We start from the raw sequence: 21,048 nt of genomic DNA on the forward strand, positions 1-21,048 counted from the left end.
CCCTGCCTGGGCAGCCTGTTCAGGGTAGGACTGCCCAGCGGGGGGCCCCCCAGCCCCTCCTCCTCAGCCAGCACGGGTGGCTTCTGGAATGAGCACCCAGCTGGGAGCCCAGAGCCAGCCTCGGCCATGACCTGCTCTGTGGACTCAGGCGGGTTGGGCTTCTCTCCGGCTGTGTCCTCACCTGTTCCCCAGGGTCTGGGCTGTCACCAACACTCAGCACTCAGGTGTGCCATGCTGGAGACCTCCTGCCTGTCAGGGTGGCAGCGGGGAAGTGGGGGGTTTGTCTGGGGGAGGGCTTAGGGCCAGGCAGGGGCCCCCAATCCGGCCACAAACAACTGGCTGTTTTATTCCTGACTGACGTTCTTTCTCTGTCACTCACCGCTCTGATCCGGCGCATGTCCCTCCTCTCTCTCCCCACCCCCCTCTCTGCTGCACTCTGGCCTCTCACAGCTATCACTTGATCAGGTAATTCTGGTGTGGTCTTCCTCTCCTGCTCCTCTTTCTCCCTCCTCCTCACCATCCCGTTCTCCAGTTCCACCCGAAAACCTGCTGTGCACCAAGCCTATGCCTGGGTCAGGGTCCCTGGTGGGCCACCCTCCCAGAATCCTCCCCTGGTAGCCTGATGCCTCCTGCTGTCCCCTGTACTCCTCTCCCCATCTCACCATGTGTGGCCTCCCTCCGGTTCCCCTTGCTGTTTCTGTGGATGAAAGGAAGCCAGTGCTTCCTAGCAGGTGGCTGACCTGGCCTCTCTCAGCACCAAAGCAGCGCCCTCCAGGGAGGGACTGTGCCTGGCCACCCCTCCCAAGGCTGGCACTTGCAGGGGCCTTCACTACTGCCCCGAGCAAACCCTACCAAGTTCTGTCTCTCCCTTCCCATCTCTCGGTGTCTCCCCTTGGGCTTTGCCTCTTGAATCATTGCTTATCTTTCTGTGTGTCTCTAATCTCTCTCACTCCCCATTTCTGCCTCCTACCCGACTCCTCCCACCTTATACACACAGCCTCCCTGCTTTCCCCTGGGGGAACCCCCCAGTGGTTGAGCTTCCTGTCCTAGATGTACCTGGCTGCAGAGACCCTGGCATGACTCCTTCCTCCTGGGCTTACTATGAATTTCCAACATGAGTCCTAGGTCCGGGGGATCCAAGCCCCCACCTTGGTCCAAAGCCTTGGCCCTCCTGGTGACAGCTTCCCAAACTGCTCCCTGGCTGAGGGACATTGCTCAGCGAAGGGACACGTACTGGTCCTTCCTTCATCCTCTCTATCAGCAGACGCCCCCATGTGCTGCTGCTGTGCTGGGCCTCTAGCAAGGAGCCAGGCCTTCACTGTCGGAGCCCCAGGGTGCTAGGGGGCAGCCGAGGTGGCCCAAGTGCTGGAATGGACAGGCCAGGCCCTCTCAGTGTCCAGCCAGGGCCATGACACGGTCTTCATGGGGGTCAGGAGAGGACTGACAGAGGAGGGGACCCTGAGGGAGGCCATTCCCTGCAGGCCCCCTTCCTCCACCCATACAGTCAACAGATACCCTGGGCACCTGTCACACAGCAGGTACTAAGGTTGGCGCCAGGGACACTGTGACAAATGAGAGACCCAGTCGCTGCCCTCAAGGACATGTAGGGCAGCCAGCCCAGCCAGACCACAGGCTGCCTTCCCCTCTGCTTCTTGCTTTCCCCTGTCTGTCTGCTCTTTTAATTCACCCACCTGCCTGTCCATCTGTCTGTCCATTTCTGCTGTGCTGACCCCATCTGGAAACACCTGATTTCTCATGGAGTCTGGGCTCCCCCTTCCACCCCAGCAGGACTCAGTGCCTGGGGGGTTGGGTTCTTATTTCCAAGCTGACCCCTGCTTCTCTTGGTGGGAGTGGGGGTGGGGGTCCAGTGAATCTTTCGGTCTAGTCTGCAGGAAAAGTCTTAAGTTTGGACACCAGGGATTTGGGGCTGGTTGAGAAGAACTGCAGGGCAAGACCTGTTGAGGCAATACCTGCCCTGGGCTGGGCACAGGAATCCACGTCCCCGGCTCGGCCTGGCCCCTGCATGTCCCGCACAGTCCCATCTCTTGCCCGCCAGCCTCCTTTTATTCCCGCCTCCCCACGAGGGAAGAGGCTCCTCCTCCAGGGCTGCTGGAGCAGAGCAGCCTATGGCCCAGACACCCTTGCCTCTGAACCTGTGAAGACAAGGCCCCCACAGCCTCCTCTCCCTCCCTCACTTCCCCTCTGGCTTCACTAGCCTGGCCCTGATGAGGAAGCTGGAGGATCCAGCAGCTGGGACTCCCTGAGATTGGTGTGTACCCCACAGATGGGTGTCAGAGTCATGCCTGCCAAGCTCTCCCCCAATTTGTCCCATTCAGAGTCTGTGTGCAACTGTGGGCACCTGACACACAACTCCCCAGCCCCAAACAAACCATCTTCGGGGCAAGGGGACCTGATCTTGAGTTCCGGGGACAAGGGGGAGGCCGGAGAGCCCTGGCTGAGAGTCAGTAGACTCCGATTCAAGCCCTATAGCTCTGCCCTCATCTGGGCCTCTGTTTCCCCATCTGTAGTCAGACAAGAGTCTTGCCGGTCTCTCAGGCCAAATCCAGATAGGCTCTGGGACTGGACAAGACCCTGCTCCAGGGAAGGGTGGGAAAGGACCTGTGCCCGTGGGCCATCTCTGCAGGTGGCGCCTGGGCGGCATACGGAGCTACAACCCTGAGCAGATCATGCTGAGTGCTGCAGTACGTCGGACCAGCCGGGACGTCAGCATCATGAAGGAGAAGCTCATCTTCTCAGGTAGGCAGCCCTGCAAGTTGAGGCAGGCCATGGGCTTGGTTACCTCCAGCCCCCCACATGCACACACACCTGCAGGTGACACAAATAGGCAGGAACACAGACAGCATGGACAAACATCTGTGCCCCTGGCTTCACAGACACAGAGAGAAACTCACACCCCTCCTCACGCGGTCATCAGCTCCAGACCCCGTGGCTGTCAGCCCCAAGGGTGGTGGGCAGGGGCTGCTTTTATGTCTCACCTCTCTCTGCTGGTTTATACACCGTAAGTATTAATTTTTCACTCTTGCTGGCTGCCAGCCCCCATTGACATTCCAGTCTGATGGAAGAGGGAGCTGTATAAATAAATACATAGAAAACTGGGTGCCACTAGAGCTCAGGGCACCTGGGTGGCTCAGTGGGTTGGGCCTCTGCCTTCGGCTCAGGTCATGATCCCAGGGTCCTGGGATCGGGCCCCGCATCGGGCTCTCTGCTCGGCGGGCAGCCTGCTTCCCCCTCTCTCTCTGCCTGCCTCTCTGCCTACTTGTGATCTTTGTCTGTCAAATAAATAAATAAATAAATAAAACCTTTAAAAAAAAAAAAGAAAGAAAAGAAAACTGGGTGCCACTAGAGCTCTAACGGGCATGCTGAGCCAGAGTGGGGTAACAGAAGAGAGTGATCAGAGCTCTCTGGGGCAGTGAGGGTCTCGGGGCCCACTTTGCAGGGTGATCTAGCTGGAATAGGAAGGTCGCACAGGAGGAGCCTGGGTAGTGGGTTGGAGATGAAGGCTGACTGAGCAGAGGAAAGGAAGGGTACCCAGGCAGGAAAAGCCAATGTTCAGAGGTAGTGAGGGGCTATGGCTTACTGGGGTACCAAGAACTATCCACCATTCCATATGGCATGAGGGGTGGCCTCATGTTCACTTACCCCAGCAAGGCACTAGGGAGACACTCAGGCCTCACCCTGAAAGCAGAGCGAGGTCATGGGCAGGTCTGTCCTTGTTACAGTAGGACCATAACAAGCACCACAAGCTGGGGGGCTTAACCAACAGAAATTTATTGTCTCTGTTCTGGAGGCTGGAAGTCCAAAATCAAGGTATTGGCAGGGTCGCTTAATTCTGAGGGCCATGGGAGAAGGATCTGGTCCTTCTCTCCTTGACTTGTGGGTGGTCCTCTTTGTGTTGACATGGTGATCTCCCAGTATGCATCTATGTGTCCAAATCTCCCCTCTTCATAAGGACACCAGGCAGACTGGACTGGGGCCCACCTTAATGACTTCATCTTAACCAATTACCATCTGCAACACCCTTATTCTCAAAGTCACATTCTGGCAGTACTGGGGGTTAGGACTTCAGCCTATGATTTTGGGGGAGAGCACAATTCCACCTATAACAAGTATGGATGGTGGACAAGAGGGGGAAGCTGGAGGCAAAGAAACCAGTAACTCGGGAGAGACTGAACGTGGGAACACAGAGGAGAGGAGAGATTTGAGGGATATTTAGAAGCCAGATGGGCTGGGGTTCAAATCCCAGCTCTGTCCCCAACTAGACAGGTGAACGAGAGCATGTTGGCATCAGACTCCTCTGTAAAAGGGACTGGCACTCCTTCACAGCGTGCTTGACAGAACCACACCTGGCCCAGAGGTATGCTCAGGAACCACTGTCTGAATGAATGACACCCCAGTGGGGGCGACTGATTTGGGGTCTGGTTCCTGGGACTGTGTGAACACCCACTCATTCATTCACCCCTTTATTTATTCATTCCTTCAACAGATGAACTCGTTACTGTGTTAGGTGCCTAGGAGTCCCAGATTCTTGCCTATGGGGCACTTGTATTCTCCTGCCTTGGCTCAAAAGGAGCTTCCCTGAGCACTAAGGGTGGGTTGGAGTGCCTCCCCTGGTGACCCGCAGCCCTCTAGCCACACTGGGGAGCTCCTGGGACGAGGGGCCAAAGGCACCCACCTGGGATGCCCAGGCTCCTACAGCCTGGCCCAGAGAAGTCAGAAGGAGCAGGGAGAATGAGCAGAAAAAACAGGCCAGCCCCTAGACCTGGCAGGTTCTGTACCTCCAGGCCCCCCATCCTTCAGTGCCAAAGGCCATTCATTGAGCACCTTCTGAGGGCAGGCTCAGGCCAGCCACAGCCCTCCCCCACCCTGCCCACTCCAGGCTGAAAAGTCCTTTACAGAGCCCCTCAGCCTCCCCTCCCCTCAGGGTGGGCTCAGCTCCACTCAGCAGACCTTTTCTGAACCTCTGTTCTATGCCCAGTGCTGTACCAGACAGCAAGACACAGATGCCCAGACCTCCCCACTGTGCTGCATGTACTCCGGCTAGTGGGGTCACAGGTAGGGACGATAGAAGAGGTGATGGGGCAGGGGGAAACAGGAGCTCGGGGGGCCATGAGGAGGCCCCATTCCAGCTTGAGGGGGCTCCGGGGAGGCTTTTAGGAGGTGGTAATAACAGAGAAGAGAACAACTGAGCCAGATTTTAAGAAAAGGAGGTGTTGACAGGGAGGTCACTCTCAGGAGAGGGGACAATGTGTACAAAGGCCCTGAGTAGAATAAACACACGGGCACAAAGGTCAGGAGGGGACAGATGATTGTCTGGGGCTGGAAGGCGGAACAGCAGAGGAGAGGAGACTGAGCGTCTGCAGAGTCCAAGGAGGGCCTTGAAAGCCAACTCAGCAGCAGACCCAAGTCCAGTGATCTCATCAGCCTCCAAGTGCCTGACCAGGGCTTGCTGCAGGGTACTCTTGCCACTGCATCTGCCAGCCATCCTCACTGACCCCACTCTCCCCACTCCCATTCTGCCATCCTTTGGCCCCACAGAGATCAGCGACGGCATGGAGGTCTCCGATGAGCTCTCTGGATGCTCAGACCACAGTTACGACACGTACACCACCAGTGCTTCCACCCCTGCGGATCACCGAAGGAGTGGCAGCCGCACCAAGACTCTCACGGACCGGAATGGGCGTTAGCTGAAACCTTGTCTGTCTCAGCCTGAACCTAACATGGAGATCAGGGAACCCATAAGAGCTGGCAGAAGCATGTCTGCATGGGGAGTGCACTGGGAGCTGGCTCCACCGCCTCCTCGTTGGCTCCAGCCCTCTGTCAGCCATGGCCTCCCCTGGAGGGGGCTCTCCTCTCTCCTGAGGCCCGCTTGGGTCAGAACTCCAACCTTGCAGATGTCCCTGCAGGCCTGGGGCTCCTTCTGGAAAGTTTGGGGCCTGGGGCCTGGCCCTCCCCTGGAGGCCTTCCCTTATATCCTGATCTGGAAGGTTGCTGAGTCACTGGACTATGCCCTGGCCCCTGTGGCAGCTGAGAATTTGGATGTCCACATGTCTATGCTCAGAGGCAACTGACTTCTGCATGTCTCCTGCCTTGAGGGCCTGGGCTAGGCCTCTGCCCCCAGCAGCTCAGTTCTTCATGTCGGTCTCAAAAGCACAAGGATTTTCAGCCCAGGAGGAGAGCCTGCTGCAGTGGTGGAGACACTCCTCCCCAACCAGCCTCATACCACGACTGGCCCTGCCCTGGGAGAAGGACCGAGCCAAGTCCCCAGGAGCAGCTAGAAATGGCCAGAAGGGTAGGCTTAAGGCTACTTTTACAAACCCTGACCTAAGTTTCCAGCAGGTCTCTAAGGCAGACAGGCACAGAGACCCAAGAGATCCACAGACTGACACAACCTCAGGTTTCCGCATCAGTGGCCACAGGGCAGTGGTACTTGGGAAGAGCGTTCTAGGCATGGCCAACAGTGGGCATGTGCCCAAGGAGGTCTACAGTGGAGCGAGCCTGAGGGCCTCGGCCAATATGATTAAAGCTGCCATCTTAACATGTGTCGTCTCTGAATGGTCTGTGGGAGGGAAGGGATAGGGTTTGCTGGGTTTGGGATTCAGTTTGAGGCCAATGATTTGAGGAGGAAGCATTCTCAGAAATGAATGGAAGAGCGCAGGGTGTTTGGACCCCTACCCAGCATCACCAGGACACTGCGACTTCATGAACAGCCTTGGGGTTGGGTTCTAGAATCCCCATATTGTGGTGGGGGGGAGACGGTCCTGGAGTGGTAAAGTGACCATCCAAAGTCACACAGCTTAGTATGGGCAAAGCCAGAAGCCCACCCAAGCTCTGGCCCCAGAGTGGATGCATGGCCTCTGTAACCAGCCAGAATGGCAAGGCAGATGGGGAAGTTTCCTGGGTCTGATATAGGGCTGGGTGGCAGAACTAGCAGGTCCCCTCACAGCCACATGGAGGCTTCCTGAGGTGCTTCCAAGAAATTTATCTCTTCTCCAAATAGGGGTCTTCTGGATAGAATTCTTGGGGTCTGAGCAATTCTGGCACCTTCTTGGAGGAAAGGAAAAGAAAACCCTCCCAAATGCTGGAATTCAGACTGGGACCCCGCATTAACCTCTAGGACTGCGTGAGGGGATTCACCCTCCTTTCCTCCTACTGAACATCTGCCAAGTGCCTCCCTTCCTGGGACAGAGGTCAACTACCCCCTCTCCCTGGGCATGAAGTATAAGGGGAATCCTGAATGGCTGGATCAGGGATGGGGCACACTGCTCCACCCACAATGCCTCAGTAACTGCTCCAGCCTCAGTAACGCACCCAGGAAAATGGATTTGACCTTTCATTCCAGCCTTTGCCTGTCCTATCAGTGCTCCCGGCCAGGCTATCCCAGGCTCATGGCCACACTTGGGCTATCTGAGACATCCCTGATCCTTCAGGGATCAATACCGCTTGACCTAAAGAGTTACTGAGAACCCCACCTTCCTGATGCCATCCCCCACATTCTCCACTTGTCTACAAAGGACAGACTGACTGCCTTGTTTGCAGGAAAACCAGAGATGGGACCCCTTCCCTTCCCATTTCTTCCCTCCTGCCTTGGACCTCAGGGGTGTGGCCCCTATCAGGCAGAGCCTGCCCTCCACCTGCTCCACGGCCCTCCTTCCCAGGTACAGATATAAAAGGGCCCAAATCTCTCTTGTCCTTTGACGCCCAGCAACACACACTCCTTCTTTAGGGAGAAAGCAGATATACCATTCCCTGGCATGGGGTACACGAAACAGACACTGCCCCTACGCCTCAGGACACACAGTTGGCCAGCATCACAGTGACTGCACCACAGCTCCTTCCATAAACTCAGCCCATCCAAGCTGGCCAGGCCACATTCCTGCAGCACCCAGGCCTCACGGACTCCACACAGCACACAGCTTTCACTGAAAAACCTCCCCTTGAGGGTCACAACAACTCAATAAGATACGGCAGGGCAGGAACTGTGCGCCTCCCTCCTGCCTAGATGAAGAGCTGGGCCAAGGGATGGGCAGTGATCTGCCTAGGGCTACGTGACGGGGCACAGCAGTTCCTGGACCAGACCCCAAGTGTCCCGGGCCTGTCTAGGCTCTCATCAGAGTAACCTCCTCCATGAAGGCAAATCTTACCGGCCTCTCAAACACCAGGCCCTGTGGCCCTTTGTGGAGGCAGTAAATGATCTGGGACCATCATATGGGGTGACCTCCTCTGGCTCCTGGAGGCCAGGCCGGCCCAGAGCTGCCTCCTCTCATCTACACCAACCAGGCCTGCTCCATATCACCATGGCCCCCTCACTGAGTCCCCTCCAATACGGGTCCATTGCTGAAAACCACCTCAACTCATACCATGCCACGGACGTAGGACACGCACGGGCCACAAGACACAGCCCCCTTTCCTGCACGGACAGACCTATATGATCACACACAGGATCACACAGACACAAAGATGGACACACCGGACAGACAACCAGACACATGAAGTCCTACTATGACAATGTCTGCTGTCAAACAGGAACACAGGCAGAGTCTCACAGAGGCAGGAGGGAATCTGAGACCCCTAAGCTACCCAGCCATGGTGTGAGTCACACCTGCAACCACACAGTCACACCCGCCACGTCCCTGCGTGCTCCCACACTCACATACAGGGGCCCTGGAACACCGCCACCCTCACAGAAATACTCTGACTGCTTAGGGCAGGCCCCCCACACACCTTCACATCCATGCTTTTATTCAGGGGCAGGGCCAGGGCCAGATCACCTCCAAACAGGTACAAGGATCCCCGAGATGCATGCACAGTCAATGCCATGCTTACTTTCCGCCTCCTTCCTTCCCTCCCTCCCTCCCTCCTGGGGCTGGCCCAAGAATGGAACAAAAGCCCAGCGTCCCCTCCTCCCCCTCCTCTTTCCCCCCTCCCCCCTGGCGTCCAGCCCCTTTGTCCTCCTGCAGCTGAGCTGGAGCAGGAGTCCAGGCAGAGCGGCAAGGACACCGGAGCCCAGACTGCCAGGGTGCAGCAGCAGGACGTACAGGAGTGGTCAGGAGCAGCAGCAGCTGCAGAGCACCTGGGTGAGGCCATGGCCAGGTAAGTGCCAGGTACATCTGGGGACTTGGCCCCTGAACAGGCAGGGCTGTGTGGTGTCTACAATGCTGAGTATGTGTGTGTTTGTGTGCGTGTGACTGGGTGTGGGTGTGAACAAGCTACAAGGGGGCATGCCAACTTCTAGGGGCAGAACCTCTTAGTTTGCATCAGGACTCTTGGCTGGAGGTACCTAGATTCTTAGCTAGGACTGGAGAATGTGCAGTGGAGCCCGGGCTGGGAACCCCTACTATCCACATTGCAACTGGGTCCTCCAGCCCCCAGACTGGGAATCCCCAGGATTGGAAACTGTCCAAGGTCCCAGTGTGACCACAGTGCCTGGCACAGTAGATAGCAGTAGAAAGAATGAAAAAGTACTGGTGCACTTCCCAGACGACTCCCTGTCCCTCCGCAGCCAGCCCCTTGTGCTGCAGGAAGAGGGCCCTCTTCACCCCCAAAGAAACCTACCCTCCTGGATCTCAGCTCAGGGGCTGGCTGCTTTCTTGGCAAGCAGCCAGCACAGAATGGACTGGGGGCAGCATGCTCTAGGTGACCTCTCTCACCTCCCTCAGCTGGTCCTGGGCTGCTGCTTAGGAGATGCCCTCACCCTAGCAAGTATGGCTGAGTACCTAGACATGCAGAGTCTGGTGCCAGGTGGGTTCAGGGCCCAGCCCCTCTACTTGGGCATAGTTAGCTTCCCGGGACCCTGCCCACGAGGGAGCTCATTTCTATAGTCCTGACATGGGGATACACCACCCAGGATGACTGGGGCATGAACAGTGAAAGCCAGATCTGACCTCCAGGGCAAAGCAGTCTCAGAGGCAGCAGAACACTTGGGACCAGGAGATGGAGGGAGAGGCAAGAGGTAGAGGGCCGAGCTCTGCTCCCCTAGAGTAAGTTGCCACATAAAGAAGTGAGCTCCCTGCCCAGGGAGGTGTGCAAGCAGAGACTGCGTATTCATAATTATCAAATAATAACCAGCCCAGTACCGTGTCCCAGTCTGTAGAGTGCTTTCACAAACACCCCTCCTTTGATCTTCAGAGCAACCTCTGAAGGGCCAGTTTCCTGTGTGCTTCTTTCCTTAGGACAAACTTAACAAAGGACGGGGGCATCTAAAGGTTGTGAGGATCAAACGAAATTATGTACATAAAAGCCAGCACACCTGAAGTGCTCCCTTCCTCTTGTGTTAGCTGAGTCTGTGCTATGTACCTAGCACTCTTCATATTCCACTTCATAAGCAAGTGTTGCAACAATGCTGTGAGGTGGGCATCACGATCCCATTTCAGAGGAGAAAACTGAAGGAGAGTGACTTGCCCAGTGAGTCAGTGACAGAGGCAGGTATAGAACCTGGATTAGTCCTTAGAGCCAGCTCCTTCTATCCCCCTGGCCCAGTGCTTCCTTGAGAACACAGAGAGAACTCACTAGAGAGAGGGCTAACTTTGCTCTCAGACTGGGTTCTAGTCTCTCGCCCTCCTTCCCTCTGGGCCTTAGCAAAGATTGTTCTCTAAATGGAGACGTCCTCCCTGCACTCACTTCCCTTCTCCAGGCTTATTCTCCCTATGCTTCTCAGTCTGAAGATTCCTCCTCAGGACTACTTTCCCTGACCCCTCCAACAGGGACTAGTGCCCCTTCTATCGGCTCCCACAGTACCCCATGAGACCCACACCAAGCTGTGAGATCCAGGAGAGCAGGGTCTATGCCTGTTCTGCTCATTACCTGGCACAGAAAAGGCTCTAAATATATGTCAGATATTCACTCTGCTTAAACAGATATTAACTGAGCACTTGCTGTAGGAGAAGCTGATATTAAATAGAATAATTGGGAGCACTTGGGTGGCTTGGTCGTTAATCGTCTGACTTCAGCTCAGGTCATGATCTTGGGGTCCTGGGATCCTGCCCAGTGTTGGGCTCCACACTCAGCGGGGAGTCTGCTCATCCCTCTCCCTCTGTCCCTCCCCCAGCTCCTTCATGACACACACTCTCTAATATATATATATATTATATATATATATATTAAAAATCAGGGTTTGGTCAGCGCGGAACACCTAAGGGGATCAGGAGACAGAACAGGGTGACGAGGAGCACAGTTATTCCTCCCCACACCACACTAGGTCTCTGTGGGGTAGCCTGAATCCCTTCTGCAGCTCCTGTCAGGGGACCCTTCCTATACAGGTATTTTGTGCAGGTTCCTGTAAGCTCCCAGTCCTTCTGTTCCGGACCTTAGAGAGCTAAAGTGTCCCTGCTGTTGGCGGCCATGGGCATTGCTTTACCCCTTGTGGGAGGTCCTAAACACTGTCTACGTGTTTGTAAATCGTTCCCTTATTAGACTACCCTCAAATTATCCCATTTGAGAGCTTGCCATCTGTCTCCTGCTGATAGTGACGACAATTTAACGAGTCTGAAGAACAGAAAGAATAATATGGCTGAAGTGTGTGAGGAAGGAGGTGATATAGCTAAGGCAGGGCCTAGTCCTCTAGTAGGCAGGGACTAGATCACTGCAGTCATTAGGACTCAGATCAAGGGATGGAAGGAAGAGCAGCTGCGTAAATGAAAGCACGTGCATCACATTCACACATGCCGGCTTGGGTAAACCAGGGAACAAACGACGGAACCAACGGATGAAGGGCCTCCTGCTCTCTCTCCCAACCCACCAGGCGGATTTCCGACGCTGTTTGGTGTTCTTTACTTGGCAGGATGCTGGAGGGCCCATTGCTGGAGGAGTCGGAGCCCGGCTCCGTGGCGCCGTGCGCGGGGTCCTGCCACGCACAGCGCGTTCTACAGACTCTCAACGCGTACCGGCGGAGCGGCACCCTCACAGACGTGGTGCTGCGCGCCGGTGGCCGCGATTTCCCGTGCCACCGCGCGGCGCTCAGCGCGGGCAGCGCCTACTTTCGCAGCCTGTTTGCAGCCGGGCAACCGGAGCGCGGGCAACCGGAGCGCGGCCTGCCCGTGGTGCCCCTGGCGCCCTTGGCCTCGGAGGCGGGGCCGGACGCGGCGGCGGCGCTGGCAGTGGTGCTCGACTACGTGTATGGCGCGGGCGTGCAGCTGCGCGCTGAGGACGAGGCGGCGGCTGTGCTGGCGCTGGCCGAGCGGCTGGGCGTGGCGGGCCTGCGCGAGGCCTGCGCCAGCTTCCTGGAGGGCCGTCTGCGCGTCACCAATAGTCTGGCACTACGTCGCGTGGCCGCCGCCTTCTCGCTTGCCTCGCTGGCCGAGCGCTGTGGCCGCGTGCTGCGCCAGGCTTTTGTCGAAGTGGCGCGCCACGCCGACTTCTTGGAGCTGGCGCCTGACGAAGTGGCGGCGCTGCTGGCCGACCCGGCCCTGGGCGTGGCGCGGGAGGAGGCCGTGTTCGAGGCGGCCATGCGCTGGGTGCGCCACGACGCGCCGGCCCGCCGTGGGCAGCTGCGGCGCCTGCTGGAGCACGTGCGTCTGCCCCTGCTGGCGCCCGCCTACTTCCTGGAGAAGGTGGAGGCGGACGAGCTGCTGCAGGCCAGCCGCGAGTGTCGCCCGCTGCTGCTCGAGGCCCGCGCCTGCTTCATCCTGGGCCACGACGCCGGGACGCTGCGGGCCCGGCCGCGGAGGTACGGCTCCTTGTCCCCTTGCCTTCCACCCGTCCTCATCCCCAATTCTGCAACCATTCATACTTGTGGCATCCTTTAATTCAATCACTTAATCGTGCTTCTGGAATGGGCTTTGCTCATTCATTCAGTACAAATTTCATGGGCTTGGTATTAGGAATTCTGCCCTTGGAGAATTCACAGCCCAGTGGGGGAGAGGCAGGGATCTCACACCTTGCACACATCTCTCCTTTTTCCCATACATCCATAATTCTGAGTGCTGCTCCTGTGCAGATCTTGTGCTGGGTGTCCCGCAATTGGAAATACCCTTTATCCTAAAAATAGGGCCTGGTAAAAAATGAAAGAGACTTACTCTCCTACCCCTGGAATGTCAGGCCAGACTTTGGTTGAAGTAGTCCAAGACAAGCTGTCATCTTCCAGGGGGTAGAAGCCTCTGTCTTAACACACTGTCTCCAACACTTAAGCTCAGGGCCTGCTACAAAGAAAGTGCTCAGTATTTGTCAAAGGAATAAGATAGGAAGCTGGTGGCGTGGCTTGGAAATTCTGGTGGAGTCAGAAGCCTGAGAGGTTGGTTAGTGGGAGGGAAGAATGTTTTACTGAAGGGGTGTGTATGCTAGTCCAATGGAATTAGTGATTAGGGAATGGGTTTAGGAAATGGTTATAGTAGGAGGGAGGCAGCAGAATTAGCAGTCGGGGATGAAGGGCAGAAAAGGGTAAAGAGAATGGGTTAGTGGCAGCCAACCTGGGCTTGAATTCCAGCTCTCTCACTTATTGGCTCCATGATTCATGACAAGCCAAAGTCTATGAGCATCAGTTTCCCATTCTGCAAAAGGAGGAAAACCCCTGCCTAATAAAACTATCGTAAGGATTAAACGAGGTGACTTCTCTAGGTAAGGACTCTGTAATGATCCTTTCCCTGTAATTTAGATGTCGGTAGATTGGGGTTAAGGATTGGTGACTTGTCTTCCCATCGATACTAGGGAAGGAGGTTAGAAGTGGCAGAGTCCAGCATGAGACAGGCGGGCAGGGAGTGCAAAAGGGCATAAGAGCACAGAAGAGCAGCAGGATGGTACAGTGTGGTCAAAGAGATGAGAGAGGGCCAAAACTTGGGTGTGGGTCAACGGGCATTGGGCTTATCCCCACACCAGATTCATGGACCTAGCTGAAGTGATCGTGGTCATCGGCGGTTGCGACCGCAAGGGGCTCCTGAAGCTGCCCTTCACCGACGCCTACCATCCAGAGAGCCGGCGCTGGACCCCACTGCCCAGCCTCCCAGGCTACACACGCTCAGAGTTCGCTACCTGTGCTCTCCGCAATGACGTCTATGTTTCCGGTGAGGGCAGGGCCGCAGCGGGAGCCCCGCAGGATTGGCTCTTTGCCTCATTCACGCCACTCCCTTTTTCTCCAACTGCGAGGTGGGGGTGGGATTTTCCCTGATAACCTACAGCTATTGGCTGAGCTGGTATGTAGTCCTGCAGGGCCAGTCATTGGTAGGACCCCGACTGTCAGCAATGTCCACTTTGATTCGTATTACTATTAATTACTTCTCTTTCTCTAGCCAACTATGTACAGAACATTATGCTACACAGCTTACATAAGTTACTCAATTTCTGCTACAATCCCATTTTACAGGGAGGTTAAGAATTTTCCCATTATCTCAAAAATGGTTAAAGGGAAGAACACGGATTGGTTTGATACCAGTGGATTGTGCCCTCCCTGAGAGTCAGGCCCTAGAGAGAGAATAAAACGGGCCCTGCCCCCCTGGAGATGGGTAGACAGAGACTTCACTTTACCACCAGACTTTTCAGCTGGACCTTGAAAATCTGGAGGAAACAGCATAGGCAAAGGCATGAAGACAGGAATGTGAAGAAAGGAACCCCAGGTGCTCAGGTCTCCAAAGTGCAGGTTGAATGCGTCTGGGAGAGGAGGGGAGGTATTGTAGATGAGGCAGGAAAGGGAGTCAAGTGGGATCAGGGAGGCTTTGACTCCCGGCCCAGGTAGACTACGCTTGTTGTGGGGAGCTATCAGTGTCTGGGAAGGATAAGGAGCAGCAGAATGAGCCAGGGATTCAGGGACCATCCAGGCCACACTTATTACTGGACAGCTTATCCAAGGCTGCATGAACACCATGTAGGGCCTCTGCTGGGTGCTGGTGGGAATACACAGAGGCAAGGGCTAAAAACAGAGCTGGGGCTTGAGTCATGGGCTCAGGCTGAGGGATGCAGTCAGGGTTGTCCCGGGAAGGCTGCTTCTGAGAGGTGAGTCGCTGGTCAGTAACTCCAGGAGGAATAGAGAAGAGTCCACAGTCTGCATTCCAAGGCCTAACCCCACAGTGCTCAACTTGGGAGACTAGAAGTTCTGGTTCTGGTTATTGGAAGGACTAGAGTGAAAGGCTATGGGGCCTTCACAGGGCCTTCCTGGTCTCTAAGCCATATCTGAGTTTCCTGTCTGTAAACTGGGTACAATAATCTTAACACCTGAAGGGGTGAGAACAGACATGAAATCATGAAGGTAAGGGCAGAAATGAGGCAGGGTTACTGAATCAATCACTCTCTACCTTTTCTCATCCAGTGCAGGTGGCTCTGCTTTCCCTCTGCCCCCAGGCCATTGCTGATGCTTGTTTTGGGCACACTGTTTACTTTTCTCTCCAGCTGAATTCTAAGTGGCCCCCTCTTTGCTTCCCAGAGTACAGAGCCTGGCATACCACCATAAGGCACCCAGTAAAGATCATCTCCTTCTCCCTAAATCTCTCAGGCCTTTCCCTTTAAAACTCCCCACCCCTTGTTCTAATTCACACCTTCCCACCATTTGTTCAAAGTACATTGTCTACCCTTAACTCTTCCTTTGGATCTGGGGGCCCTTGTTTCTAGGTCTTTAGAGGTCCTGTTGACCCCAAGAGGGTCTGGAGTCAACAGCTGCTTCTCTTTCCCCAGGAGGCCACATCAACAGCCGTGATGTGTGGATGTTTAGCACCCCTCTGCACACCTGGATCAAGGTGGCCTCGCTGGTCAAGGGCAGGTGGAGGCACAAGATGGCAGTCATGCAGGGGCAGGTAGGGACACAGCAGCTACTGCCCTGTGGCTCAAGGCACAGATCAATGGACTTCCTTGGGCAAGATCCTATAAGACAGTCTCCCTGAAAGATGGGATCTCAAGCACCAAAAAGAAAAGATACTTGTCCGAAGTTACATGATAATGCTACTAATAATACTAATTATGCTAACAGCACAGCCTAGTAGTCAGGGGTCAAAGTGTGGGCTGTGGGACCAGACTAGGTGTGAATTTTGACCAGCCACTTAAAAAAAAAAAATCTATCTTTGTAAGCTACATCTTGAATTCAGAAAATAAAAATGCTTCTTAGGATCACTTAAGTAAGGTGATACACTCTCAATAAATTATTAGCTATTATTAAGCATCAGCTTGGTGTCGGATATTTGACAGGTCTAATACCCATCCCGGAGGTGGATATCATTACTCCCAGTTAATAGAAGAAGCCCGCTAAGTGAGGCTGCCCAGGAGCTGGCAGTGCTGGGATGTACCTCCTGTGGGTCCGGTGATAGTTTCTCCGTGCATATCGGAGGCAGCGGGCTGAGACACAGAGAAGGCCTAGAGCCTTCAGCATCCTACCCTTGCTTGTCCTCATCTGCAGCTGTTCGTGGTAGGCGGCTTCGATGGTCTGCGGCGCCTGCGCAGTGTAGAACGCTACGACCCCTTCTCCAACAGCTGGGCGGCTGCGGCGCCGCTCCCCGAGGCCGTGAGCTCGGCGGCAGTGGTGTCCTGCGAGGGCAGGATCTACGTGATCGGGGGTGCTGGCCAGGACGGTGTCAGCACCAACAAGGTGGGCATGGACAGGTTGCCGGAAGCCTGCTGTGTGCTGGGCACAGTGTTGGCACTTTCATGTCCTTGTCTGTTTTCTCCCAACAGCCCTGAGGAGTTGACACCCTGGGTTTCAGCAAGGAAGTGAGTTCAGAGACATGACCCCAAGGTCACACAGTGGGTCCAGACCCGAATATTTGAGCTGGTGCCATATGGGTTTCATAGATTTTAAAAATTAAGTTAGGGCAAGGGTGGGATCAATTGAAATGTTTTTCCTTCATTCAAAAACATTCAAAAAGCCCCCCACACTATTGAAAACTTAGAAAGCACAGATCCCACCACCAAAGGATAACTACTATTAATATTTTGGTGCACTTCCTTTCAGGCTTCTTCTGAATCTACTTCTGTGTTTGTTTTAGTTGTGTGTTCTTACTGTTAGTAAATTTTGCATTCTTCTTTTTATTCTCATTTAAAAGTAAGCATTTTCCACATGCTTAGAAACTCTTCACAGCCATTATTTCAATGTGTAATAGACTATGGAGTGGATGAACCATAGTCTAGCAACCAAATTTTCTGTTCTTGGATATTTAGGCTTTCTGCTAGTTGTGTGTTCTTACTGTTAGTAAATTTTGCATTCTTCTTTTTATTCTCATTTAAAAGTAAGCATTTTCCACATGCTTAGAAACTCTTCACAGCCATTATTTCAATGTGTAATAGACTATGGAGTGGATGAACCATAGTCTAGCAACCAAATTTTCTGTTCTTGGATATTTAGGCTTTCTGCTAATGAAAATTAATCTTCATAGCAACTTCCTCCCTCCCCTGATGGCCTCACAAGTCTGTGGTCCTGGGATTTGAATCTTTCCCTAAATAGGATCCCTTTCCCTCCTTATCCCACACCCCTCCCACTGCCCCCCGACACACACACCCCTTCCTGGGGCTGGCTGGGGGAACTGCCCTTTGCTGCAGCACTGATAGGCCATTACAGGTGTCTCCGAGAAAACAGGTGAGTTAACAGAATAAAGGTGAACATGCAGGTAGTAGAAGCCCTCAGAAACTCTGGAAGGTGTGAACAGTGGTGGGCCTGGGAAGCCTGTGGACAGCTGTAGGAATGGGGACTGCAAGACATCCCAGCTGGAATCTTGTCATGAGCTCAGAGCACCAGGGGGAGAGAAGAGGGCTGACAGTGTACGCAATAAGAAATGCATCTCTCTAGGCTGGGCCTGCTCTCTGAGGACCTTCTATAGCACTAGTGCAGATGGTACTCCCACCTCCTGGGATGCAGACCTTTTCTGGACCCCGAAAGATGAAGAGGCTTTGGACAAAAGCAGTCCAGGGCGGGGGCCAGAATGTAGAACCAGACTGAGCACACTTGAGGGCAGGGATGGTGGGCCTCCTCTGCACTCCCCTCCACCCCCATATGCTAGCTCAGATCTGGTAGACAGAAGCAAACATGCTGAATGAGTCCCCCTGCTGGGGAGGTGGGAGGATTGCACAGCAGGGCAGGTGTTGTGGGGGAGGTGGTGAGGGTTCACTACAGCCTCTCCTGCCCCTCAGGTGCAGTGCTTTGACCCCAAGGAGGACCGATGGAGCTTGCGATCTCCAGCACCTTTCTCACAGCGGTGTCTCGAGGCTGTCTCCCTTGAGGGCACCATCTATGTGGTGGGGGGCCTCATGAGCAAAATCTTCACCTATGACCCTGGCACAGATGTCTGGGGAGAGGCAGCTGTCCTCCCCAGCCCTGTGGTAAGTAGAGGCTCCCAGGCACAGCCTTAGTATTGGTTCCATTCAGGAGAGCAAAGTCCTGGGTCTAAGAATGTGGAACTCCGAGGTTGTGAGTCTGTCTGACTCCATGCTAGGCAATTAGACATAGTTTCTTAGCTTTGTCCTCATTAGGATGATCAGCCTTGTGTTCCACAGATGAAGAGACCAGCCTTGGAGAGACTGAGGCCTTGCCCAAGGCTGCCAGGTAAGCTATGCTAAGGTAGAGCATGGAACCCCAGTTCCAAGTGCTTTAGCCTTGGATGAGGGTCTTGGTCTAAATGACCCTGTAGTCTCTTGTCCTGAAGGCCACCAGCTGGGAGCCTGTTGCAGGGAGGTCAAGGTAGAGAGGAGACTTGGTAAGTTCCCCTGCCCTAGTTATATCAGAGTAGGGAGGTCCTGGCCCTGGAGGCTCTGGTCCATGCATTCCTGGCCTCCCCTATCTCTTGTACCCTTCCCCGAAACTCCAAAGAAACTATATAGGGGTGTGGTTGGATTGGTGTTCCCTGCCAGTTCTGACCTTCAGTGATTCTAAGAGCTTGAGATTTCTGGTTTCTCTGAGTCTGAGATCTCAGGGCAGTAGTGGTGGCAGTGATGGTGATGGCTGTCACTGCTCCTAGAGTGCTTACTGTCTTCCTGGCACTATGTAAAATGCTTCACATGCTTAATATCATTAACTGTCATGGCAACCTTATGAAGAAGGTACGATTATTCTTCTTTGCAGGGGACGAAACTGAGGCCCAGAGAGCTTAAGTGACTTGTCTAATGCCATTTAGTAAGGGTTATGCCAGAGATTGAACTCAGATCCACCTAGTTCCTGCCTTTCTGCCATGCAGACTGCCTGCTCGTATTCTGTGGGTCAAGGTTTTATTGTCTGGCCTGGCCTGTTAGGGATAGAGAGAGCCCCACACTGGACCCCATAGCTGATTACCTTTCTGTTTGTCTATCCAGGAGAGCTGTGGTGTGACTGTGTGTGACGGGAAGGTCCACATCCTTGGTGGGCGGGATGATCTCGGGGAGAGCACCGACAAGGTCTTCACCTTTGACCCCAGCAATGGGCAGGTAGAAGCCCAGCCATCTCTACAACGCTGTACCAGCTCCCATGGCTGTATCACCATCATTCAGAGCCTGGGCAGGTAACTCAGACTTGAAAAGCCTGAGCCAGGAAGCAGGCTCACCACTGCTCCCCTCATGGCACCTCCATGTAAATAACCCTTAATTTATTGCCCCCCTTTCTTGTAGAAATAAAACCTCCTTCAAAGGTTGGGCCTATGTTCCAGCTCAAGCCTGCTTTGTGTGGAAAAGTAATGCCCAGTATCTGCTCCCTACTTTGACTCTTTACAAATCACCTTCATATGTTACCTCATTTACCTTCAAAATGGCAGTGTGGACATGTTTTTAAAATTATGAAATATTTCATGCATAAAAAGTATATATATATTTTTGTACAGTTTAAGAATTACAATAAAATAAATATCTGTGTTTCTACCATCCAGCTTAAGAAATAGATTATTATAGTCCACAATAGCCAAACTATGGAAAGAGCCTAGATGTCCATCAACAGACGAATGAATAAAGAAGATGTAGTATATATATATATGCAGGGTCTATACAATGTACATACAATGTAGTATGCAACCATCAAAAAATTGAAATCTTGGGGCACCTGGGTGGCTTAGTGGGTTAAAGCCTCTACCTTCAGCTCAGGTCATGATCCCAGGGTCCTGGGATCGAGCCCCGCATTGGGCGCTCTGCAAAGCAGGGAGTCTGCTTCCCTTCCTCTCTCTCTGCCTGCCTCTCTGCTTACTTGTGATCCCTGTCTGTCAAATAAATAAAATCTTAAAAAAGAATTGAAATCTTGACATTTGCAACGATGTGGATTGAACTAGAGGGTGTTATGCTAAGCAAAATAAGTTAATCAGAGAAAGACAATTATCAGATGATCCCACTGATAAGAGGAATTTGAGAAACAAGACAGAGGATCATAAGGGTAAGGAGGGAGAAATGAAAAAACGAAACCGGAGAGGGAGATAAACTTTAAGAGACTCTTAATCTCAGGAAACAAACCTGAGGATTGCTAGAGAGGAGGAAGGTGGGGGGGGATGGGGTGGCTGGTTGAAAGAAAGTTTACAAAAAAAAAAAAAAAAAAGGTGCCTGGGTGGCTCAGTGGGTTAAGCCTCTGCCTTTGGCTCGGGTCATGGTCTCAGGGTCCTGGGATCGAGCCCTGCATTGGGCTCTCTGCTCAGCATGGAGCCTGCTTCCCCCTTTCTCTCTGCCTGTTGCTCTGCCCACTTGTGATCTCTCTCTCTGTCAAATAAATAAAATCTTTTTTAAAAAGAAAGAAAAAAAGAGATTGTTACAAATGCCTTTGTAGATACCTCCATTCCCAAACCCACTCCTTCCCACATTCCTCCCAGAGGTAATCACTATACTTAAATTAAGTTACTGGCATTTTTTTAAACTTTTAACGAGCTAGTTATTAAGATTTGTATTTTACAGAAAAGGAACTAACTGCCTTAAAAGATGAGGAGACTTGCCCAAGATCATAATACTTAGTAACTGGCAGAGTCCATAACTCATAAGATTTCATGAAGCTTCAGAATCCATGAAGCACTTCTAGTCAGGATGTTTCTCTTTCTAAACCACCCTCTCCATCCTCTCCAATTCAAACATTAAGTGATAACTTAGTTAGATAAAATTAAAGGTCAAACAACTGAAAAGACAGAGGCTTGGGCTTATATGTGAACAAACATGTCAAGAACCAGAAACAATGGAATTATAAAGCCATGAGGA

At 53.4% G+C, this 21,048-nt stretch overlaps 2 protein-coding genes across 10 annotated transcripts in view; both read left to right on the forward strand.

Annotated features, from left to right (window-relative positions):
- The window catches only part of GDPD5 (glycerophosphodiester phosphodiesterase domain containing 5), an 83,092-nt gene extending 76,534 nt beyond the window's left edge, over positions 1-6,558 (forward strand). For 6 of the 7 annotated variants that reach the window (XM_059188747.1, XM_059188734.1, XM_059188764.1 and 3 more), the window contains 3 exons: positions 451-465; positions 2,645-2,757; positions 5,557-6,558. In XM_059188747.1, coding sequence (XP_059044730.1) covers positions 451-465; positions 2,645-2,757; positions 5,557-5,705 — 277 coding nt within the window. In that variant the 3' untranslated portion in view covers positions 5,706-6,558. The remainder of the gene's footprint in view (positions 1-450; positions 466-2,644; positions 2,758-5,556) is intronic. The other variant, XM_059188774.1, reaches the window with a different exon arrangement.
- A 2,377-nt stretch (positions 6,559-8,935) lies between these two features.
- KLHL35 (kelch like family member 35) lies at positions 8,936-19,534 on the forward strand. Of its 3 annotated transcripts, none has more exons than XM_059188709.1 (8): positions 8,936-9,111; positions 11,798-12,682; positions 13,828-14,012; positions 15,613-15,731; positions 16,328-16,516; positions 18,052-18,240; positions 18,400-18,463; positions 19,207-19,367. In XM_059188709.1, exons 1-8 carry the CDS (start codon positions 9,104-9,106, stop codon positions 19,230-19,232), a joined length of 1,665 nt encoding a protein of 554 aa, XP_059044692.1. In that variant the 5' UTR covers positions 8,936-9,103; the 3' UTR covers positions 19,233-19,367. The 3 variants fall into 3 exon arrangements, with proteins under 3 accessions (XP_059044692.1, XP_059044698.1, XP_059044688.1); XM_059188715.1 differs by having other exon boundaries at positions 8,938-9,111; positions 18,415-18,463; XM_059188705.1 differs by lacking the exon at positions 18,400-18,463 and having other exon boundaries at positions 8,941-9,111; positions 19,207-19,534.
- The last annotated feature ends 1,514 nt before the right edge of the window (positions 19,535-21,048 follow it).

This window comes from Mustela lutreola, chromosome 1, assembly GCF_030435805.1.
Source record: "Mustela lutreola isolate mMusLut2 chromosome 1, mMusLut2.pri, whole genome shotgun sequence".
Classification (NCBI taxonomy): Eukaryota; Metazoa; Chordata; class Mammalia; order Carnivora; family Mustelidae; genus Mustela; species Mustela lutreola.